Source organism: Chaetodon auriga, chromosome 3, assembly GCF_051107435.1.
Source record: "Chaetodon auriga isolate fChaAug3 chromosome 3, fChaAug3.hap1, whole genome shotgun sequence".
NCBI classification, from domain to species: domain Eukaryota; kingdom Metazoa; phylum Chordata; class Actinopteri; order Chaetodontiformes; family Chaetodontidae; genus Chaetodon; species Chaetodon auriga.
The window spans coordinates 5,969,015-5,991,716 of record NC_135076.1 but is presented as its reverse complement, the minus strand read 5'-3'; the positions used below and the strand labels follow the sequence as shown (position 1 = coordinate 5,991,716).

Sequence of the window (22,702 nt, the reverse complement as noted above, 5' to 3'; positions counted from 1 at the left end):
ATTAAAATCTGCCATCTCAGTCACCAGCTTCTTCTCCATGGACAGGATGGCTAAGGCATTCAGCCTGTCCTGAGCCATGGTGTTCCTGAGGAAGGTTTTGACCCTCTTCAACGTTGAAAAACACCTCTCAGCCTCTGCAGTGGACATGGGTGTGGTGATAATAATCTTCAGCAGTGTGACTGTCTCTGAAAATACGTCTGACAAGTTGTTGTCCACAAATAACTGAAAAAGGTTCACAGCACCACAAAAGGACTTGAATTCATCCTTGGCATAGATAAGACTCAGCTCCATCCTCAGCTTACTTCCATTCAGTATTGGATATGCCTTCAAGGCGGAGTTGAGTGCAACTTCAGGAAACCAGTTGTGGTACTTTTCAAACCTGTCGGCCTGCAGCAAGGTGGCACTGATGAGGTGGTCTGTGAAGGCAACACGTTCCTTTGTGTGTCCCATTACGGTATCACACACCTACACAAACAAATGGAGAGAGAGAGAGACAGGGAGAGAGAGAGAGAGAGAGAGAGAGAGAGAGAGAGAGAGAGAGAGAGAGAGAGAGAGATTTTATTTTAAGAAAAATACTTGTCCCATCACCTACATTGGCCTACTGCAAACAAGCAGTTACCTTTCTAAATAGGACACTTAAAGTCATTATTTTAAGTGAAAAGCTTTCACCCAAGTTAATAATATATTATTAATTACTTCAAACTACTTCATAAATCTGCTGTGATAATAGAATAAATCATTTTTTTTATAGCTACTATTAATGGCCACTAGATGGCAGCTGTGTATGATAAATTACAGTGAAATGGATAAACTTGGGATGATAATAAATACACAGGTAACCAAACATCACTGGTAATTTCTGTTATTTTTTCCACAACTACATACTAGTAGTGATGGTGGTTCTGAATGTCCAATTCTATTACAAAATGTATAGATATTCAGAAAAAAACAAAGACCCATTAAAGGGTAGGTGACGTCTAATGTTTTGAGGACTAATGTAGAAGACTGCACTGAAAACATTGACAACAACTTATTTCTACAACAGAGAATCCCCTCTGCAGCAATCCTACTGTGGCCTTCTTCCCCGGGAGCCCAGTGCTTCCTCGGCTGGTCCGAGCCACTGCTTTGTACCACCACCATGGATCTGGAGCTTAGCATAGAGGAAGTCCACATGTGGCATGATGTGATGGAACAGTTTAAGGAAAAAATTTGTTAGAATCCTCTAGTAGCCTAATGTGACCTCCTGCTTCTTTGGTCGTTTTGTCATCAAAGCCACTTGAAGAGCGAATTCTCCTGAAGCAATCAATGAGGTCTTCTCTGTGGTCAAACACAGTATTGACCGCCTGGCTGTGAGAGTTCTCACGTTGCTTGATGTTGGCAATCAGTGAGCCACTACTTCATCAAGGACACTGGTCCTGATCTTGAAAAAAAACTTGAAAAACCACCAAGATCAGAAAAAAAAAAAAAATTCTCACCATAGAAATGTGAGAGGTAGCCTGTTGCATTATGAGGTTTAGTTGATGTGCATAGCAGTGGATGTAGTGGGCATTTGGGTACTCATCCTGTATTCTTTGCTCAACACCTGAAGTGGCACCCCTCATAACACTGGCTCCATCATATGCCTGGCAGATGAGTTTACCTTTCTGTTCAGGAAGGATTCCACTAAGACCTTCACTCAATACAGTAGCAATGGACTCAGCATTTGCTGACTGCAGTGGAATGAATTAAAAAAATCTCTCCTGCACGGTGTTTCTGTCATCAGTGTAGCGAAGCACAAGCACAAGTTGGTTCTGGGTGCTAATGTCCATCGTCTCATCTGCCTGGACTGACAGAAAATCACTTTTCTGGGATTCTTTGATGATTTGTTCCCTCACAACAGACAGCATACAGTCAAGGAGCTCATTCCGGGCCGTCTTTGATGTCCCCTCAAACACAGTCGTGTTCTCCAGGTGCTCTTTCAAGGCATTGTCAAGTGAGACAACAAAGTCCACCAATATCCCAGGGGTATCAGAACTCTCACTCTCGTCATGCCCACGCAAAGCCAACTCAAACGCGCCACAGAATTTCACACAATCTATAATTCTGGACAGGATGTGTCTGTTTTTTGTCACCTCTTCGTTGTGCTTCCTGATGCCAATTCTGTAGCCTTCGTTGAGCTGCTCTACAATGCTAAGCCTTCCAAAAAAATTTAGCTTCAAGCTATTATCAAGGTGGCTTTGGCTGCACTCATGTTTCTTGGCTTTTTCAGTAGAATGTTTTAAGTCCTTCATCCCCCTTGTAGTCCATAACATCTCAGTCCCAGGACATTGAAATAACAAGCAGGGGAACCAAAAAAAACATTACTTACTGGACATCTAGCTAGCCAATTCCACTTAGCATACATATTTGAGGAGAAGCTCCGTGTGTATGTTCTCCCACGATCAGTAGTCTGCTGCGAAATGTTTAAATCCGGATAGTCGGGTCCCAAATCCTTCACCCTTTTCTTGTCCACATCCGACCGACGCAAAAATGGAGTTTCACGTAGAGAAACAATCGAGTTTTCCTTCACCACAGTCCCCATCCTTCCTTCACAGTCTCCACTAGCCATCTTTTCTCTTCTCTGGAAGTAGTTACAGCTGCAGCGCGAATGCTTGCTGATGGATGTGACTGATTCGATGAATTGTCCAATCATGCTAAGATTAAAAAATTGGAAAACAATGCTATTGGTCTGGGTGCACAGAGGTGTGAACTAGAAGTGAATTTTCATGCGCCAATGGAAAGCTGCCTCTGCCAGTAAACAATAAAAAAGTTTGATAGCTCTCATATACTCCAGTATTACCGGCGCCCTAGACCTGGAGGAGGGCTTTATATCGAATGGCAAATCACAAGTCTAGCCTAAAGTCGGACACATTTAATGGTTGCTGGCAGTGTGGCGGGTACAACTGCACCATTGCACAAGGAAAAACGCAATGTATTTTTGTTTGTTTATTTCATATTTGTTAGGTTTGATTGATTCATGGTTGATCTTGGTAGATATATAAAAGAGTCAATATTTCATGGGAGGGACAGTGCCCTAGCGCCCTCTATTGACCAGCCGCCACTGTTTAAAATATATATGATTGACCATAGTGAGAGGCAGATGAGTCCCTCGTACAAATCATTGTTAATTCTCGCTCTATAAGGTGAAATCACATTGCTCCCCTGCGAACCATCCCACATGCGCGATAGTCTATTGGTCATTAGACACGCCCTGGAGCAAATATACTGCCTGCAGCATGCAGCAGGCGCTCAGTCCATTGTAGTCGTCTCTTAGTCTTTTGTCTGTCTTTTGTTTGTCTTCGTTCAGTGTTCCTTTAGTCTTAGTCTTAGTCTTGTCTCCGTCTTGTCTTGTTTTCCTCATTTCTTTTTAGTTGCTGCTCAGAGTTACGCAGAGTAGCTTGGTTTCGTTATTCAGAAAAATGTTCTTTTTCTAGTTTTTTTTTTTTTTATCTTCGTGAAACTTTAATTTTTGCTTGCCACGTTAAGCCGCACAAGTTTTCCAAAGTTAAAATTCTAGTCATGTAATAATAATTTTGGAGACATTTTCGACCTGCCATCAAAGAGACCCTCAATTGTATTATTAATCTAAAGTTTTGCCATACGGCCGCTAACTCTCTGCACCGAAGACCTGTAGCCAGCCTCGACCCACCTGTCGGGGTTAAATAACCATCAGAAGCCGCTCTGTGCCTGTTACCACCAGAGGTCCAGACCCCTGAAACATCTCTGCCCAAGATTGACTCAGTCCAGGGTTTGACTGGGTTCCCCTGTTGAACTGCTGAGCAGACCGGAGACAGAAACAACGCCTGGGGCCCCTTCATGTCAGTTCGGAGCAGACGTCAGCTGGAGCATCACTAGTAAAGTAGGCATGCTTATGTGGGTTTGAATAACGAGTTGGTACCATAAGGTTATAATACTCTCAATTTTCTTAAATTTTTAAATATTTTAAACAAACATCTTAAACATTTGCGTCCCCATTTTTCCTCAAAACTTCTTCTTCTCATTAACTCATTGACTCTTCTGCCATTATTTGCCATAAGTTTCTTTAAACAGTTGTTTGTGTTATGTCATATCACCCATATCATTTGTCGCATTATTTATTATTCATATTCATTTCCATTATTGTGTTTAATAAATAAGACTTTTCATTCAACTCGTGATCAGATGGTGTCCTTTTGACCTGGGTATAAGCAATCCCTGTATCGAGAATTTGCGCTTCAGATTATCAGACTGGTCTACCATTAGTTCATTTGTTATCATTACATCAGCATTACAAGAAATAATACGTAAAATCCTTCTGAGCTGAGGAAGGTTGGTGCCCCTATTTTATAAACGAATGCAACATTAACTTAGAGGTTTAATGAACTGATTCCCCTACAGGTGCAGGAGAACTCACGGAGCAAAAAGGAAAAAGACACAGGAGATCAGGTACTGGTCACTGACACGAGAGAAACACAACTAAATATACACTTAAACTAGCAGGTAGCACTTGAAAACGACCAACTATACTACGAAGCAGCAGAAACAATCAGGCAACGAGTCCTCTACAGTCCACAGTCTTTATGCTGTGCTTGATTGTGGCGAGTCCTACCTGTGTTGGAGCCCACTCACAGCCACCTGGAGAACCACGCCCAGCCTCTGCCAACAAAGGAAACACAGGAAACAAAGCCCCACACCTCTCGACAGTACACAAGAAAACACTCGAGTTTTCCAAACCATCACAGTACCCTATATCTTTTTTATTTTTTCATGGTGAAGCTATATCGTGCATTTATGGTCTATATTCAGAGCTGCTTTACAATTAAAGGTATTATCATGTTTATTAACTAATTCATTATGTTTGTGCACAATGAGTCTGTCCTCTGAGGGAATGTTGCTGATACAGGATGCTCTCCTGCCCGAGGATCAGTGTGTAATACCTGTTGAACACTGACAAAAGTAAAGACAGGTCATAATCAGTGACTGCTGCTTGAAGCACAGGTGTGTCTGTATGTCCTGTACATGTTACTGCAGTGTTCTGTGTGTTTTCTTTCCCTTACAGGCTGTGTGTTTTGACTCCTCCTGCCACCCTGGAGGAGGTCTTGGCATGCCTTTGTCCTTTCCACCTGTGCCTGCTGGACAGAATTCCCTGAGAGAAATGTCAAGGACACTTCTGGGAAAAATAACCACACAAGATTTACCTGTGATGGCAGTAACACTGTTTTTAATTGTTAATCTTATATATATATATATATATATATATATATATATATATATATATATATATATATATATATATATATATATATATATATATATATATACACACACACACACACACACACACACACACACACACACACACACACTGTTTCACATACACTACAAAGCATGACATTTAACCAGACAATGAAAAAGACTGCAAACATTAATGACATCAGACATTTCAAATGCTGTAAGTAGCTGCAGTACAACTGTTGTAATCACTGACTTTAACATTCAGCCAATAGTCTACACAGGAGAGTTAGTAACAATGGGAGTTGATTATGTCTGATTAACTTTAACTATCTGTGCTGGATGAATCATTCTTACCAATAAGAGGTCACCAATAAACACTTCAGCTTATTATCAGAGAAAATGAAACCAGTTACATGATGCATGAGTCCATAACTACAGGTGTTTTAAAGCAGCAGCAGGAGTCCAGCAGGGACCTGGTTTTCAACAGGCGGCTGAGACCAGAGTTCAGTCATGGCATCAAATGATGTGAAAGGACTTGTCCTATAATCTGCTGTGCATTACTGACAAACTGACTTTCAGCTCACACCAAAGACTGCTGAGAGTTCCAGGAAGTCGCCTTGCTGTGGAAAGATGATTGAAACAGACCGGAGAGGAACTAAAAACAGCTCAGCTGCTGGGACTTTCATAGTTTCTGTAAAGGCTTCTAGACTCTGGACAACATGAAGATGAATTAAATGAAAAACTTTAAATGCTTAACAGCCAAATCAATTCATTAATTAGCACTCACATTTTTAATTTAGCCTTTACTCCATCACAGTTGATTTTAAGGCTGGTTAACTATGATGTAACTAAAACTAATTCTGTGTGATTGTGATTAAATTATTTATGTTTATTATTTATTATTATTTCTAGATTATTTATTCATGTATTCACTTGTTCATTAAATTCAAAGAACGTTATTTATAAAAAGTATATGCAGCAGAGCACACTCACTTACACACACACACACACATAAACATATACATATACACACATATCCCAATTTATAAAAGGGATAGAGTGCATATGCGCAGAGCGTATAGTAACAACTTAAAGAGCTCCAGTCATTGCTGAGCACATCAGTGATTTCAGGTTATATGATATTGTGTGGTAGATTGTGTATATTTAACTATTTAATTCAGCTAAGGAAATGTGTATTTAATTCCATATCAAATATAGTTTGAAGATTTTTTGTGTCAAAAAACAAACAAACAATCAAACAAACAAAAACAAGTAATCACTTTGGGTCAGTTCTGCATTGTGGATTCTTTTTCTCAGATTTTCTTCTGGTCCAGCGACAAAAGCTCCATTAACTAATGGTGATGTGTTTATTGATCACTGTAGGGTTGTTATTTCACACTCCCATCCCCTCGTAGTATACCTAAGTGTAAATAACCACCAGAAGTCTTGGAATCAGTTATTTTGCTTTATTTCCTTGTTCTGGTTCTGGAGGGGTTGTGTAAGGACAGGTGAAACACATGCAGCAGGTAACAGAGTTTCCCAGGTCAAAGACTGGACTGTGTGTCTGTGTGTTTGTTTCTGATTACTGTTCAGTTTTGAGAGTATAAAAGCCGTAAAACACACTCAGACACTCTACTCTCAGGAACCATGATGAAAGTTGCCTTTGTCCTGCTGTTTGCTGCCTACGGTGAGTCTCATCCACATGATTTAAAACAGGTCATCTCTAGTCTAAGTTAGACTTGTGACAGTCACAGCAGTCCGCCCTGTGTGTGCACTGCACTGGATTTAAGATGCAGACTAATACACAGTTTTATCATGGCCTCACTCTCCTGACAAGTTGGTCAACCTCATCTCCAGGAGGGATTAGAAAAGCAAGCAGATGAAGGGAAGCAAACTTTTAGTCTTAGAATATAGTCTAAGTGATTTTAAAATGATCATGCCTCCAGTCTTTGAGTGTGACCTCAGCCCTCCTTATGTTACTCTGGGTTTTTGGCTCCCTGTTTGGGCAAAACCTCTTTAAAAGTGTTTTGTGCCCAGAATCCAATATCCATGAACTGTAATGGACTGCCAAAATTGGGGGTTCAGACCACTTCAAATGCCTCTGAATATGCAACCTGCTGCTGCGATTGATTCATTCAGAATGAGTTTTTCCCCCTGAAGTTTGCATATAGGAAGACCAACCTAATCCCTGAGAAATAGTTCCAGTCAGTGTTACAGCTTTCAGTATCAGTGCTGAGCTCAGTCAGCCTTTGTGACTTCAGTTCTTTCTGTGGCCCAGCCTACGGGTGTGGCACGCCCACCTATCAGCCCTGGATGAGCCGTGTGGTGAACGGGGAAGATGCTCGACCCTACAGCTGGCCCTGGCAGGTGAGTTGATAATAATCAGGCAATATGACAGATGAGGTGATAGAGATTCTCCATCTACTTCACATGTTTCTTTAATCATATCTCTTAAAGTTGGCCTCTGTTTGAATATTTCTGATTGTTTCAGATGATTGTATTCAGTAATGTATATAAATGGGCAGGTCTGCTGAATATTATTTTCAGCAACACCCTGTTAATAGTTAGAATGAAACAACAGGATTGAAATGACACAGTCATTAATAATGTAACAAAAATTAAACAAAGCACAGGTATGTGATTAAGAAGACTAACATATCAGAATTAGTCACTGATAAGCAAATTCTGAGAAAAAAATGCATTTCCATAAATCATTCTATGTCACCACTACAACTAAAACTATATGTATATATATGTAGAAGATACATTATGTACTGTGCATCGATCAATATCTGTCACAGCTAATGTTAAATCACTTCATTAAAAAAAAAATACTTATGACAGGAATGCACAAAATACAGCATAGCAGAATTTAAAAAATGTTTTGTCCGTCTCTCGTGTTTCACAGATTTCTTTGCAGTATCTCTCCAGCTCTGGGTACCGTCACACCTGTGGAGGCACTCTGCTCAGTCCTAACTGGGTCATGACCGCTGGCCACTGCATCGGGTAGGTCACAGTTTACTCTCATTCTCATGTCAGATCAAAGTTTTATCTAAAGTGTGTGTATCTATGTTTGCGTCAGACCTCGTACCTACCGTGTGGTGCTGGGCGAATACGACCTCACCAAAGAGGAGGGCTATGAGCAGATAAGAAGTGTGGAGAAGATTGTGGTTCATCCAAACTGGAACGAGAACTGCCTGTCTTGTGGGTAAGAGCGTGTAACTCCTCCATACAGCTGTTTTTAGCTTAAGTGTTAAATTGAAATACAAGCTGTGCAGGAAACAGGACAGTGACATTTCACAGATTTAGACTAACTGATTTTTTTGGTCATTGTCATGCAGATGACCCAGATGTATGTCCTTTTGCAACCAATGGAGAAGACAATTTCTGTCACCTATCATTTCTTTCAGAAATAAAGTATTGATTGTTCCAAAACATTCTCCATGAAAACAAATCTGAAATCATTCCTTTTGGTCCTCCAAAGTCCATCTCAATTTTATGAACACACTGGTTCCCTGGAAACAAAGTTCAAACCTGCAGATAGAAACCAGGGTGGAATAATGGAAAGTGCCTTTCATTTAAAAAAGAAGGTCCAAAAGTTGTTAAATCATGTTTTTATCAACTGAGGAGTGTCTCAAAAATCATCTTTTATATCATTTTTGTATCCAACAGAAAAACTAGGTAGTATAAAATGCAGCTTCTCAGCTTTTAAGAGATAATAGAAGACCTTTATTACCTTTAAAGTACCTACTGGTTTAGCTCCCAGGTATATTCCTGAATTGCTGCTCTCCTATGAGCCACGAGCCTCAGATCCTCAGGCAGGACTCTGAGGAAGAAGTCCAGGTTCAGGACTAAAAGTGACCTGGTTTGTGCAGTCAGGGCTCCTCAGCTCTGGAACTTCCTGCCTGAAGATCTGAGGCTGCAGAAAATGGAATATCTATTATTACAAATGCTTTTAATTAATGGTAGCAAACTGTTTGATGCCCAACATCTCTTCTCTTTTTTTATTATTATTATTATTATTATTATTATTAAGTACGTCCTTTCCATGAGCCATTTCTCTGTGTTTTAACACCAATTTCTTGTTGCTCAGTAATGACATTGCGATGATCAAACTGGCCTCACCTGCCGATCTGAACGACAAGGTGCAGCCCTCCTGTGTGCCACAGAGTGGAGAGATCGCTCCTCACAATGACCCCTGCTACATCACTGGCTGGGGAAGACTCTACAGTAAGTGTCTGAAATGTGACAGCACACTCATTCTGACTTATAATACATTATAAACTCATTGATGGCACTGCACTCTGCCAGTTTCACTAACAAAGACCACACCACAAAGATACAGATTTACGATCATTTTATATGTCTTTGGATGAAGAAGAGCAGGGATGGTGAAGAAGGATGCACTGGTATGTGGGGTGAAAGGAGGGATGAAAGAATGATTGTCGTGGGGTGAATGGATGAAGGGATGAGTGTCGATGGATGAAGGGACGAGGGATGGTAGGATGAGGGGTGAGGTTAAAGAGGATGAAAGGGGAAGGAAGGAGGGGGAGAAAGAATGGATGGTGGACTCTGGATCTTGGATGAACGGGATGTGATGTTAGATTGGTGTTGGCTGCTGGTTTGGTGATGAGAGGAAACCGGGGAAGGTAGATACTCAGGGTGGGGCAGCTGTCTCTTCTGATGTCCTTGGGTTCCAGGTAAGCCCCAAAGGAACTTCGAGATGAGAGCTGTGCATGGTCGTCTCTGATGTCTCTCTTGGATTGTTATGGATATACGCGAGGTATGAAGGTGAAGACCAATGGCCCAGAATTTTGTAACGTGGTTGGGAATTCCCTGCTGGGAAGCGGTAGAAGTGGCACCAATGCGAAATGAGTTACCTGAGTACGGTTCGGGTTGAATTCCGGCTCTGAATAAGATTCAGTGGAAGTGATGGTTAAATCAGTAGCATGTGGCTACGTGGCCCATTTCTGAGATAAACGAAGGATCTTGGGGTGAAGCTTGATTGGCTAGTCTTAAGCCTCCGTAGTCGCAGATGGGTTCGTATGGATTTAGAAATCAATTTAAGTGGAAGAAGTGACTGGGTTGAGTCTAACTGCGTTTGAGAAGGAAGATGACAGAGTCAGACGGGATGGGAATATCAGATGGCTGCGTGCCGGGATGGTTGGTAGTCTAGATTAGTGGCGATGAATTCAGAATTCAGCGAATGAAGCTGAAGAAAGCGGGTAAGACCATGGTTTCTGGTCCCTCGTCTAAGAATGAAGGCAGATGTTGGGAGACGGACAGGTCTTTCATTCACAACATTCATAACATTCAAATAAAACATATTTGTCTCTAAAGCAGCTGTCATTACGAAAGGTTACAATTACTCTTTTCACTGCACAGTTTTCTTACAGTTATGTGTCTTTATTGAATATATTGATTGTACTCTACAGGTGTTATATTGAAGTGTGTCATCTGCTTTTATCTTAACTTTACAATAATAAGAACAATGAAAGTTCTGATACCCTGGTGTCTCATTAGTACAGTGTTTAACTGCAGAGCTATGGAGAAGTCAAAAGCTCTAAAAGGAACATTTTTTATTAACTAACATGGTGCACAGAGTGACTCTTCAACCACCAAATGATGATGTTTCATGTTGATAATCTTCATGCCCTTCTTGCAGCTAATGGTCCTGCCGCCTCTAAGCTCCAGCAGGCTCTCCTCCCTGTGGTCGGCCATGATACCTGCACCCTCAGAGACTGGTGGGGCAGCAGTGTGAAGACCACAATGATCTGTGCTGGTGGTGACATTCGCTCTGGCTGCAATGTACGCACCGCTCCCCTCATCTGTTCATGACAACACAATAAGAACTGCAGGTTCACCCTGTATCCATCTTTTGCCTTCACCTGTCCTCTGTCTGTGTCTGCAGGGAGATTCAGGAGGCCCTCTGAACTGCAAGGGTGCTGATGGCAAATGGTACGTGCAGGGGATTACCAGCTTTGGCTCTGTCCTTGGATGCAACACCATCAAGAAGCCCACGGTGTTCACTCGCACCTCTTCCTTCACCGACTGGATTGCTGATGTGAGTTTCTGTCAGAGAAAAAACACAACTGCATGTGACAAACAGATCAGATCATCCATTAATCATCCATATTTTGATCTTATTATACATTATAAACATATAGATTGCTGTTATTTTGTTGTTGTTGTCATTTTGTTGTTGTAATATAAATCATGTTGCTGTTAAGTTTTTTTCTTACACTGTAAATTGCTACTTGTCTTTAGCTTAAGTCCATCTTTAAGCAGGGCATCATCTGCCACTGTTGCCTTTTTTCTGGAAATTTTTGGGGCTTTTTAAAGCAACCTTGGGAAATTATTAGCTACGGTTATAGTAAAAACAAAAAACAAAACAAAAAAAATCAAACAAATGCTGGGTATAGTGCAGGCCCATTCCAGGCATTTAGGTTTCAATATTTAGGCCAAACTAAAAACAGACAGACAAAGGATTCAGAATTTTCCCATCAGAGTTTTAGTTTGTGGAAATATTAGCATTTATGTAGAAAACATAATTAAATAGATAATAAAATAAATTAATAATCATAAAGAAAGTAATTTGAATATTTACAAGACTTGTATTTTTGGTGTGTGCTCAAACTTTCTGAAGGGTGGTCCTTGTGTTTGGAGGGGACTAGTATACAGTATCTAATATCATAGCTGCGATCCTTCATCTGCCACAAAGAACATGCAAAGGTGCAGCAATGTCTTAGTAATATTAAAACAGTAACTATACAGCACCTCAGGATGAAAGTCCAGTCTCTCCTGATTTGACCTGTGAAGCCAATCTGTTTATTGTTTGTTATTGTTTATTTTTAATTTTACCTGCCTTTTCAGTATTTCTAACTTTTCTATCTTTCAGACTATGCTGCAGTACTGAAGACCTGGAGCCTTTTAAATTTCAATAAACTTCATTCACTCATCATCTACAGAATGTTTCAGCTGTCTTTCACTTTTGTTCTTATAGTGGAAACATTCATTCATTCATCTTCTATACCGACTATCCCTTTCGGGGTTGCGGGGGGGCTGGAGCCTATCCCAGCTGTCAACGGGCGAGAGGCGGGGTACACCCCTTGCAGGGGACAGACAACCATCTCACACTTGCAGGGGACAGACAACCATTCACACTCACACCTATGGACAATTTAGAGTCACCAGTTCACCTAATGAGCATGTTTTTGGTCTGTGGAAGCCGGAGTGCCCGGAGAGAACCCACGCATGCACGGGAAGAACATGCAAACTTCACACAGAAAGGCCCTGCCTGACCCGGGGATCGAACCAGAGACCTCCTTGCTGTGAGGCACGCGCACTACCCGCTGCGCCACCGTGCTGCCTATAGTGGAAACAATACAAACCAAATCTGTGCTTGAATGCTACCTATTAATTCTAATCAGGTTTTGAGTATGTGGTGTGTTCACACTGGAAAAATGAATAAATGTGTGATTTTCAAGTGTGCTGCTGAGGGACACCATTATCCCAAAATGCAATGCACAGAATGGAAATAAGGGAGCTGCTCACAGCAGGAATAAAAATAAAACTAATCATAGACGATGGTAAATCAGCTCAGGAACACCTCAGAAAACAAACAAACAAACAATCCAAAAAAAACTATTATTAACAATATTTTGCTGTGTAGGTGAAGTTTAACTGGCAGGCTTATTTTGAAGTTTTTAAAGTTGCCTTGCACGGTGCATGTATGACATAATTCCCTGTTAATATTAAAAGATAAAGGACATTGATTTCTTGTATACTATTGTCAGCACTGCACTCTTGAAAATAGGAACCAAAATCGATGCAGCAAAACCAGAGATATTGTCTTTTTCTGGTCAGTTTGGTTGGGGATTGGAGTGTGTTCTGCTAGTGGTGGCAAATGCAGCCTTGAGCCACCAACCTGCAGCAGAGACGAGAAGCACAACATACTCCTTTGTAGCTCCACACACTAAGATTCGTTTCACAAGTTATAGTCTTCAGCCATTACCCATTTCAGAAAAATATACATCATCAGGTGAGATTATAATCAGTGACCCATTGATGTGTTCACCACTTCTCATTTGAAGAACCGTCAGTGTCTGTATCCCTGTGTTCCTGCGGAACCGCTACGAAGCATTGTGTGTCTCTGACCATGGACGGGGCTTGTGGACAGGCAAGCCAGGCAGTTGCTTGGAGCCCCCGGCCACTAGGGGGGCCCCAGCCACTTATTTACAACAACGATCATTGATAGGCCTGGGCTTTCAGAGACCTCTGTTGGTCACTGGACCTCACTTTCAGAACCACTAATCTATTTTTTCAGTATTCATCTCAAATGTCCCAGAAATTGTGCATTTATGTGTGCAAAAACAAATTTTTGCGGTGTGCACGGGTAGGGTGGGGGTCCCAGGGAGTTCTTGCTTGGAGGCCCAAAAGACCTGAGCAACGCTACTGTCTCTGACAAGTCCAGCCATGTCATGAGGCCACCAGCCTCAAGCCCGCAACTTCCACCACCATGATTTCACCAGTGCCTCCACCACCATGTGCCACGCCACCCTGCAAGTACTCTTTCCACCAGAACACCAATTGCAGCTATGCATGACTGATCCACTCATCACCTCTGGACCCTATGCCTCACAGACCGCTCACAGAGGTAAAATAGGAATTTATTGAATGGATAATGAAAGGAGGCTCCAGGAGACTAGTAGCCGGGGAATCTGGGAATGGTTGGTGAGGCACGAGGTACAGAGATGGAGAGCAGTTCAGGGACACGCTGGAGTGGACAGAGCTCAAGTGGTATGAATACTTGTGTTGAGGGCACGTGGTAGTAGAGACGCTCTAACTGGAGATTGGTGCAGGAAAGATCAGGCACTGGTAACTGACATGAGAGAAACAAAACACTAAATATACACTAAACTAGCAGGTAGCACTAGAAAACAACCAACTATACCACTAAGCAGTGGAAACTATCAGGCAACGAGTGATGAGTCCTACCTGTGTTGGAGCTCACTGCCAGCCACGTGGAGAACCACGCCCAGCCTCTGCCAATAAAGGAAACACAGGAAGCAAAGCCCCTCGCCTCTCCACAGTACACAAGAAAACACTTGAGATTTCCAAACCACCACAGTACCCTATATCTATATCTATTTTTTTTTTTTTTTTTTCATGGTGAGGCTATATTGTGCATTTATGGCCTGTATTCAGAGCTGCTGTACAATCAAAGATATTATTATGACTATTGACTCATTTATTATGTTTGTGCACAATGAATCTGTCCTCTGAGGGAATGTTGCTGATACAGGATGCTCTCCTGCCTGAGGACCAGTGTGTAATACCTGTTGAACACTGACAAAAGTAAAAACAGGTCACAGTCAGCGACTGCTGCTTGAAGCACAGGTCTGTCTGTATGTCCTGTATATGTTACTGCAGTGTTCTTTATGTTTTATTTTCCTTACAGACTGGTTTTGGCTCCTCCTGCCATCCTGGAGGAGGTCTTGGCATGCCTTCGTCCTTTCCACCTGTGCCTGCTGGACAGATTTCCCTGAGAGAAATGTCAAGGACACACACTTCTGGGAAAATAGCGAGACAGGATTTACACCTCCAATGGCAGTAACACTGTTTTCAACTGTTAATCTTTTAATCACTTAAAATCTACACTGTCAGTAACAGGAATGATTTATTTCTTGATCCCCCAAAACAAAAATATACCTCAAATCCTTGATAAGAACTTATTCAATCCCTGACAATGTGTGTGTTGCATAAGAAAACTAAGTTTAATACTTTATAATAACTTGTGAAACTGTTATTATAAACATGTAAGCTGTGCAATGACATTTTCCTGAATGTATCCTCACCATATAAATAACAACCTAAACTAAAAATACAGCAGACGCAATCAGTATATGATCATTAAATTAATCATGATGTGTCTTAAATTTTGTTTGATTTAATGTTATTATCAGAATATTTTTCAGAAATTTGTCTGCATCCTGAGGTGGACACTGTTTCACATGCACCACAAAATACAACATTTAACCTGACAACAAAAAGACTGCAACCATAAATAACCAACTGTTAGAATGGGAGTTGATTATGTCTGATTAACTTTAACTATCTGTGCTGGATGAATCATCCTTACCAATAAGAGGTCACCAATAAACACTTCAGCTTATTATCAGAGAAAATGAAACCAGTTACATGATGCATGAGTCCATAACTACATGTGTTTTGAAGCAGCAGCAGGAGTCCAGCAGCGACCTGGTTTTCAACAGACAGCTGAGACCAGAGTTCAGTCATGGCATCAAATGATGTGAAAGGAATTGTCCTATAGTCTGCTGTGCATTACTGTTTATCACAGGTGGAAAAGTTAGAATAACCAAGGCATATCTTTGCCTCCAAAACTAACTGTTTGAAAACACTTCTGATCAGGCATACATGTCTTCATGATGTGGCTTATTGTCCACACAAATCTGAACTTTACCACCCCCATAACCTCCTGTGATCACCTTCCCTCAGCTTTTCAATGGGAATCATTCTGGAGTAGAGACAGTCCCAAACCGAGCAAAGATGGAGAGTTCAGTATGAAAAAGCAAACTAGTTGCAAAGTAGCAGTCATTGTGGACCTCTCACTCAAACTTATGATCAAACTGACTTTCAGCTCACACCAAAGACTGCTGAGAGTTCCAGGAAGCCGCCTTGCTGTGGAAAGATGATTGAAATAGACTCCATTAAATTATAATAATGTGTTTATTGATCACTGTAGGATTGTTATTTCACACTCCCATCCCCTTGTGGTATATCAAAGTGTAAATAACCACCAGAAGTCTTGGAGTCAATTATTTTGTTATATGTCTTTGTTCTGGCTCTGGAGGGGTTGTGTAAGGACAGGTGAAACACATGCAGCAGGTAACAGAGTTTCCCAGGTCAAAGACTGGACTGTGTGTCTGTGTGTTTGTCTCTGATTACTGTTCAGTTTTGAGAGTATAAAAGCCGTAAAACACACTCAGACACTCCACTCTCAGGAACCATGATGAAAGTTGCCTTTGTCCTGCTGTTTGCTGCCTACGGTGAGTCTCATCCACATGATTTAAAAGAGGTCATCTCCACCTCTAAGCTAGACTTGTGGCATTGGCAGCGGTCTGGCCTTTGTGTGCCACTGCACTGGATTTAGGATTTGCAGACTAATACACAGTTTTATCATGGCCTCACTCTCCTGACAAGTTGGTCAACCTCATCTCCATCTCCATCTCCAGGAATTACTAAATGGGACACCAAATAGATGAAGAGAAGCAAACTTTTCAGAATCTGATCTCTGTGATTTTAAAATGATCATGCCTCCAGTCTTTGAGTGTGACCTCAGCCCTCCTTATGTTACTCTGGGTTTTTGGCACCCTGTTTGGGCAAAACCTCTTTAAAAGTGATTTGTGCCCAGAATCCAATATCCATGAACTGCAACGGACTGCCAAAGCTGAAGTTTGCGTATAGGAAGACCAACCTAATCCCTGAGAAATAGTTCCAGTTAGTGTTAGAGCTTTCAGTGTCAGTGCTGAGCTCAGTCAGTCTTTGTGACTTCAGTTCTTTCTGTGGTCCAGCCTACGGGTGTGGCGCGCCCTCCTATCAGCCCTTGATGAGCCGTGTGGTGAACGGGGAAGATGCTCGACCCTACAGCTGGCCCTGGCAGGTGAGTTGATAATAATCAGGCAATATGACAGATGAGGTGATAAAGAATCTCCATCTACTTCACATTTTTCTTTAATCATATCTCCTAAAGTAGGCATGTGTTTGAATATTTCGGATTGTTTCAGATGATTGTAGTCAGTAATGTAGATAAGGGTTAGGGCAGGTCTGCTGTATATTATTTTCAGCAACACCCTTTAAAATTAAAGTTAAAGTTAAAGTTACAATGAAATAACAGGATTGAAATGACACCTTCATAATGATAGTTACAAGCATGAATCAAAGCACAGGTGTGCGATTAAGAAGACTAATTTATCAGAATTAGTCATGTGGTTATATCACTGATAAGCAATTTCCAACAAAAAAAAAACAAGAAATGCATTTTCAGAAATCATTCTATGTCATCAGTACAACTAAAACTATATGTATGCCTTAAGATAAATTATGTACTGTACATCCATCAATATCTGTCACAGCTAATGTTAAATCACTTCATTAAAAAAAAAATACTTATGACAGGAATGCACAAAATACAGCATAGCAGAATTTAAAAAATGTTCTGTGCATCTCTTGTGTTTCACAGATTTCTCTGCAGTATCTCACCAGCTCTGGGTACTTTCACACCTGTGGAGGCACTCTGCTCAGTCCTAACTGGGTCATGACCGCTGGCCACTGCATCGGGTAGGTCACAGTTTACTCTCATTCTCATGTCAGATCAAAGTTTTATCTAAAGTGTGTGTATCTATGTTTGCGTCAGACCTCGTACCTACCGTGTGGTGCTGGGCGAATACGACCTCACCAAAGAGGAGGGCTATGAGCAGATAAGAAGTGTGGAGAAGATTGTGGTTCATCCAAACTGGAACGAGAACTGCCTGTCTTGTGGGTAAGAGCGTGTAACTCCTCCATACAGCTGTTTTTAGCTTGTCAAATTGAATAACAAGCTGTGCAGGAAACAGGACAGTGAGATTTCACAAATTTCTACTAATTGATTTTTTTGGTCACGGTTATGCAGACGACACAGATGTGTGTCCTTTTACAACAATGAAGAAGACAATTTCTTACACTTCGTATCATTTCTTTCAGAAATGGAATACTGATTGTTCCAAAACGTTCTCCATGAAAACAAATCTGAAATCATTCCTTTTGGTCCTCCAAAGTCCATCTCAATTTTATGAACACACTGGTTCCCTGGAAACAAAGTTCAAACCTGCAGATAGAAACCAGGGTGGAATAATGGAAAGTGCCTTTCATTTAAAAAAGACGGTCCAAAACTTGTTAAATCATGTTTTTATCAACTGAGGAGCGTCTCAAAAAACATCTTTTATATCATCTTTTGTATCCAACAGAAAATCTAGGTGGTATAAAATGCAGCTTCTCAGCTTTTAAGAGATAACAGAAGACAAGATCACACCTGCTTTAACCTCTTCACTGGTTACCAGTCAGTGTCATTCTGATATTTTACTGATTACCTTTAAAGTTCCAAATGGTTTAGCTCCCAGGTATATTCCTGAATTGCTGCTCTCCTATGAGCCACGAGCCTCAGATCCTCAGGCAGGACTCTGCTGGCTGTTCAGAAGTCCAGGTTCAGGACTAAAAGTGACCTGGTTTGTGCAGTCAGGGCTCCTCAGCTCTGGAACTTCCTGCCTGAAGATCTGAGGCTGCAGAATAAGTAACATCTATTATTACAAATGCTTTTAATTCATGGTAGCAAACTGTTTGATGCCCAATATGGCTCCTCTGTATTCTTCTTCTTCTTCCTATTATTATTATTATTATTATTATTATTATTATTATTATTATTATTATTAAGTATGTCCTTTCCATGAGCCGTGTCTCTCTGTTTTAACACCGTTTTCTTGTTGCTCAGTAATGACATTGCGATGATCAAACTGGCCTCACCTGCCGATCTGAACGACAAGGTGCAGCCCTCCTGTGTGCCACAGAGTGGAGAGATCGCTCCTAACAATGACCCCTGCTACATCACTGGCTGGGGAAGAATCTACAGTAAGTGTCTGGAATGTGACAGCACACTCATTCTGACCTATAATGCATATCAATGCATATCAGTGCCATCAAACTCATTGATGGCACTGCACTCTACCAGTTTCACTACCAAAGACCACACCACAAAGATACAGATTTACTATTGCTTAATATATCTTGGGATGAAGGAGAGCAGGGATGATGAAGAAGGATGCAATTGTATGTGGGGTGAACGGAGGGATGAAAGAATGAGGGTTGAAGGGTGAATAGATGAAGGGATGAGTGTCGATGGATGAAGGGACGAGGGATGGTCGGATGAGGGGTGAGGTTAAAGAGGATGAAAGGGGAAGGAAGGAGGGGGAGAAAGAATGGATGGTGGACTCTGGGTCTTGGATGAACGGGATGTGATGTTAGACTGGTGTTGGCTGCTGGTTTGGTGACGAGAGGAAACCGGGGAAGGTAGATACTCAGGGTGGAGCAGCTGTCTCTTCTGACATGCTTGGGTTCCAGGTAAGCCTCAAAGGAACTTCGAGATGAGAGCTGTGCATGATTGTCTCTGATGTCTCTTGGATTTAGTGTGCTGTCGGAGATGGTTCTTCGGGCGGGTATGTTTGAGGCTGGATGCTGTTCCCATGGTGAATGCACATCACAGTGGTTTTGTCTGTCGTTGAGGAGACCAGACCTTGATCATGGCCGGAGAATCTTTTAGAGCGGAGGAAGGGATGTTACTCTGGAGTTTCTGGTAGGTGAGGGACGGACGACGTCGGACTTGTCCGAGGCTGAAGCCTGAGAGCGTCGGGAAATTTTGTTTGCCGAACTCAACCGAGTTAGGACATTAGGAGACAGAGAGGACTTTCATTCACAACATTCATACATTCAAATAAAACATATTTGTCTCTATAGCAGCTGTCATTACAAAAGGTTACAATTATTCTTTTTGCTGCAGTTTTCTTACAGTTATGTTTCTATATTGAATATATTGATTGGACTCCAGAGGTGTTATATAGCAGTGTGCTTTTATCTTTTTTCTATTGCAGAGAGTTAAATGAAATATGAATAAATATAACTTTACAATAATTAGAACAATGAAAGTTCTGATACCCTGGTGTCTCATTAGTACAATGTTACTTTAACTGCACAGCTATGGAGAAGTCAAATGCTCTAAAAGGAGCATTTTTATTAACTAACATGGTGGTGCACAGTGACGCTCCAACCACCAAATGATGATGTTTCATGTTGATAATTTTCATGCCCTGCTTGCAGGTGGTGGTCCTGCTGCCTCTAAACTCCAGCAAGCTCTCCTCCCTGTGGTCGGCCACGACATCTGCAGCAGCAGTGACTGGTGGGGCAGCAGTGTGAGGATGACAATGATCTGTGCTGGTGGTGACATTCGCTCTGGCTGCCATGTACGCACCGCTCCCCTCATCTGCTGATGACAACACAATAAGAACTGCAGGTTCACCCTGTATCCATCTGTTGCCTTCACCTGTCCTCTGTCTGTGTCTGCAGGGAGATTCAGGAGGCCCTCTGAACTGCAAGGGTGCTGATGGCAAATGGTACGTGCAGGGGGTTACCAGCTTTGTCTCTGTCCAAGGATGCAACACCATCAAGAAGCCCACGGTGTTCACTCGCACCTCTTCCTTCACCGACTGGATTGCTGATGTGAGTTTCTGTCAGAGAAAAAACACAGCTGCATGTGACAAACAGATGGGTGACAACTTAAAGATAAAGCAAGATAAAAATGTCTTAAAGTGTTGGGCAACCATGAGACTCTAGAAGAGCCCCAGAGCTCAAAGTCTCAGGAACACTGCTGGAGAAATGAACAAAATATATTTTGATGATGACTGAGAGCTCTGTCAAACAAATTGCTCAATGCCCCTTATTAACTTTGCTCAAAGTCATATTTTGGCCTGAAGTAAAAGATTACAGTAGTTGTTGTACTTGTGCTGATTCCATCTGAAGCAACGTGACATAGTGCGTATGATCAGCTGCCTTTCATTTTGATTGCAGTCACGCTTCAAATTTCCTCTCTGTCAATGCTTGCCAACGTGGTACTAATTTTTTTTTTTTTCTACGAGCAACAGAAATTCTTTCCTGTTTTGGTTTCAGTCAAGGTTCGATCATTGATCTATTTTCATTGTTGTTCATTGTGTCTTGACATATTAAGGATTTCACACAAATATAAGAATTTTTTTTCTTTAAAGAAAAACATCAGTAAAATTTAAGGGTAGGGTAAATTCTTGTCTCTGATTGGTTATTGCTCCTTCAAGTATACAAGTAATCGATCGTGTTGCTGTTTTGTTTTGTTTTTCTTACAATGTAAACGGTACTCATCTGTAGCTTGATTCCACATTTGAGCAGGGTATTATCTGCTACTGAGGACACAGTGGTATTTTTCTTCTGGAAATTTGAGAACATTCTATTTTTAGCAACCTTGAGAAATTATGAGCTACATTACAGTAAAAAGATGAACAAACACATGGTGGAATTATTACTGGTCAGTTCCAGACATGAGTCTCAATATTCAGGTCAAACTAAAAAGTAAGTAAGTAACCAGCAGTTATGTAGATCTAAATTTGAAAAAAGAAAATACAATCCAATAGAGGAATTATCATAAAGAAAAAACAAATATTTTTGGTGTGTGCTCAAACTTTCTGAAGGGTGGTCCTTGTGTTTGGAGGGGACTAGTATACAGTATCTAATATCATGGCTGCGATCCTTCATCTGCCACAAAGAACATGCAAAGGTGCAGCAATGTCTTAGTAATATTAAAACAGTAACTATACAGCACCTCAGGGTGAAAGTCCAGTCTCTCCTGATTTGACCTGTGAAGCTAATCTGCTTATTTCATAATTTTCCCTGTCTTTTCAGTATTTTTAACTTTTTTATCTTTCAGACTATGCTGCAGTACTGAAGACCTGGAGCCTTTTAAATTTCAATAAACTTCATTCACTCATCATCTACAGAATGTTTCAGCTGTCTTTCACTTTTGTTTTTATAGTGGAAACAATACAAACCAAAGCTGTGCTTGAATGCTGCAAATTAATTCTAATCAGGTTTTGAGTATGTGGTGTGTTCACACTGGAAAAATGCCAAAATTCAGACTAATAAATATGGGAAAGGGAAAGGGAAGAGCTGCTCACAGCAGGAAAGAAAATAAAACTAATCATAGACGATGGTGAATCAGCTCAGGAACACCTCAGAAAACAAACAAATAATCAAAAAAATAAAATAAAAAAACTATCACTAAAAACATTTTGCTGTGAATGAAGTTTAACTGGCAGTCATATTTTGAAGTTTTTAAAGTTGCCTTGCACGGTGCATGTATGACATAATTCCCTGTTAATATTAAAAGATAAAGGATGTTGATTTCTTGTATACTATTGTCAGCACTGCACTCTTTAAAATGTTGCTGACTTCAAGATACACAGTTTGAAAATGGGGATCAAAATCGATGCAGCAGAACCAGAGATATCATGTTTTTTCTGGTCAGTTTGGTTGGGGATTGGAGTGTCTTGTGCTAGTAACAGCTAATGCAGCCTTGAGCCACCGGCCTGCAGCAGAGGGAAGCAGCCACAGAGGTCTGGTAAACTTGCTTGTTTCTAGCTCCACACACCAAGATTTGTTTCACTTTCAAAGTTGTATTCTTCAGCCCCACGTTCACACAGCTCACTTTGGAGACACTAAAAGTTTTATACTACCTTTCTTTTTTTTACAACATAAACAGTTGTACAGTGATGGAAGAGGTGTTCAGATCTGCTAGTACAGTAAAACTCCTGCATTTGAGATCTTATTGAAGTAAAAGTAC

General features: G+C 41.1%; 2 protein-coding genes across 2 annotated transcripts; both read left to right on the top strand.

The window, feature by feature from the left end:
• Nucleotides 1-6,879: 6,879 nt before the first annotated feature.
• LOC143318502 (proproteinase E-like) lies at nt 6,880-12,148 on the top strand. The gene is made up of 8 exons (XM_076726891.1): nt 6,880-6,919; nt 7,511-7,599; nt 8,141-8,238; nt 8,315-8,440; nt 9,326-9,462; nt 10,898-11,040; nt 11,144-11,296; nt 12,131-12,148. Exons 1-8 carry the CDS (start codon nt 6,880-6,882, stop codon nt 12,146-12,148), a joined length of 804 nt encoding a protein of 267 aa, XP_076583006.1.
• A 4,113-nt stretch (nt 12,149-16,261) lies between these two features.
• LOC143318503 (proproteinase E-like) lies at nt 16,262-21,808 on the top strand. The gene is made up of 8 exons (XM_076726892.1): nt 16,262-16,301; nt 16,827-16,915; nt 17,495-17,592; nt 17,669-17,794; nt 18,779-18,915; nt 20,158-20,300; nt 20,404-20,556; nt 21,791-21,808. Exons 1-8 carry the CDS (start codon nt 16,262-16,264, stop codon nt 21,806-21,808), a joined length of 804 nt encoding a protein of 267 aa, XP_076583007.1.
• The last annotated feature ends 894 nt before the right edge of the window (nt 21,809-22,702 follow it).

Bases quoted from the DNA above. Each gene is read 5' to 3' on its own strand.
- LOC143318503 (XM_076726892.1), top strand. From the start codon at position 16,262: ATGATGAAAGTTGCCTTTGTCCTGCTGTTTGCTGCCTACG. The intron at 16,916-17,494 runs GTGAGTTGATAA...TGTGTTTCACAG, and splicing joins CCTACAGCTGGCCCTGGCAG to ATTTCTCTGCAGTATCTCAC. The intron at 17,593-17,668 runs GTAGGTCACAGT...TGTTTGCGTCAG, and splicing joins ACCGCTGGCCACTGCATCGG to ACCTCGTACCTACCGTGTGG.
- LOC143318502 (XM_076726891.1), top strand. From the start codon at position 6,880: ATGATGAAAGTTGCCTTTGTCCTGCTGTTTGCTGCCTACG. The intron at 8,239-8,314 runs GTAGGTCACAGT...TGTTTGCGTCAG, and splicing joins ACCGCTGGCCACTGCATCGG to ACCTCGTACCTACCGTGTGG. The intron at 11,041-11,143 runs GTACGCACCGCT...CTGTGTCTGCAG, and splicing joins ACATTCGCTCTGGCTGCAAT to GGAGATTCAGGAGGCCCTCT.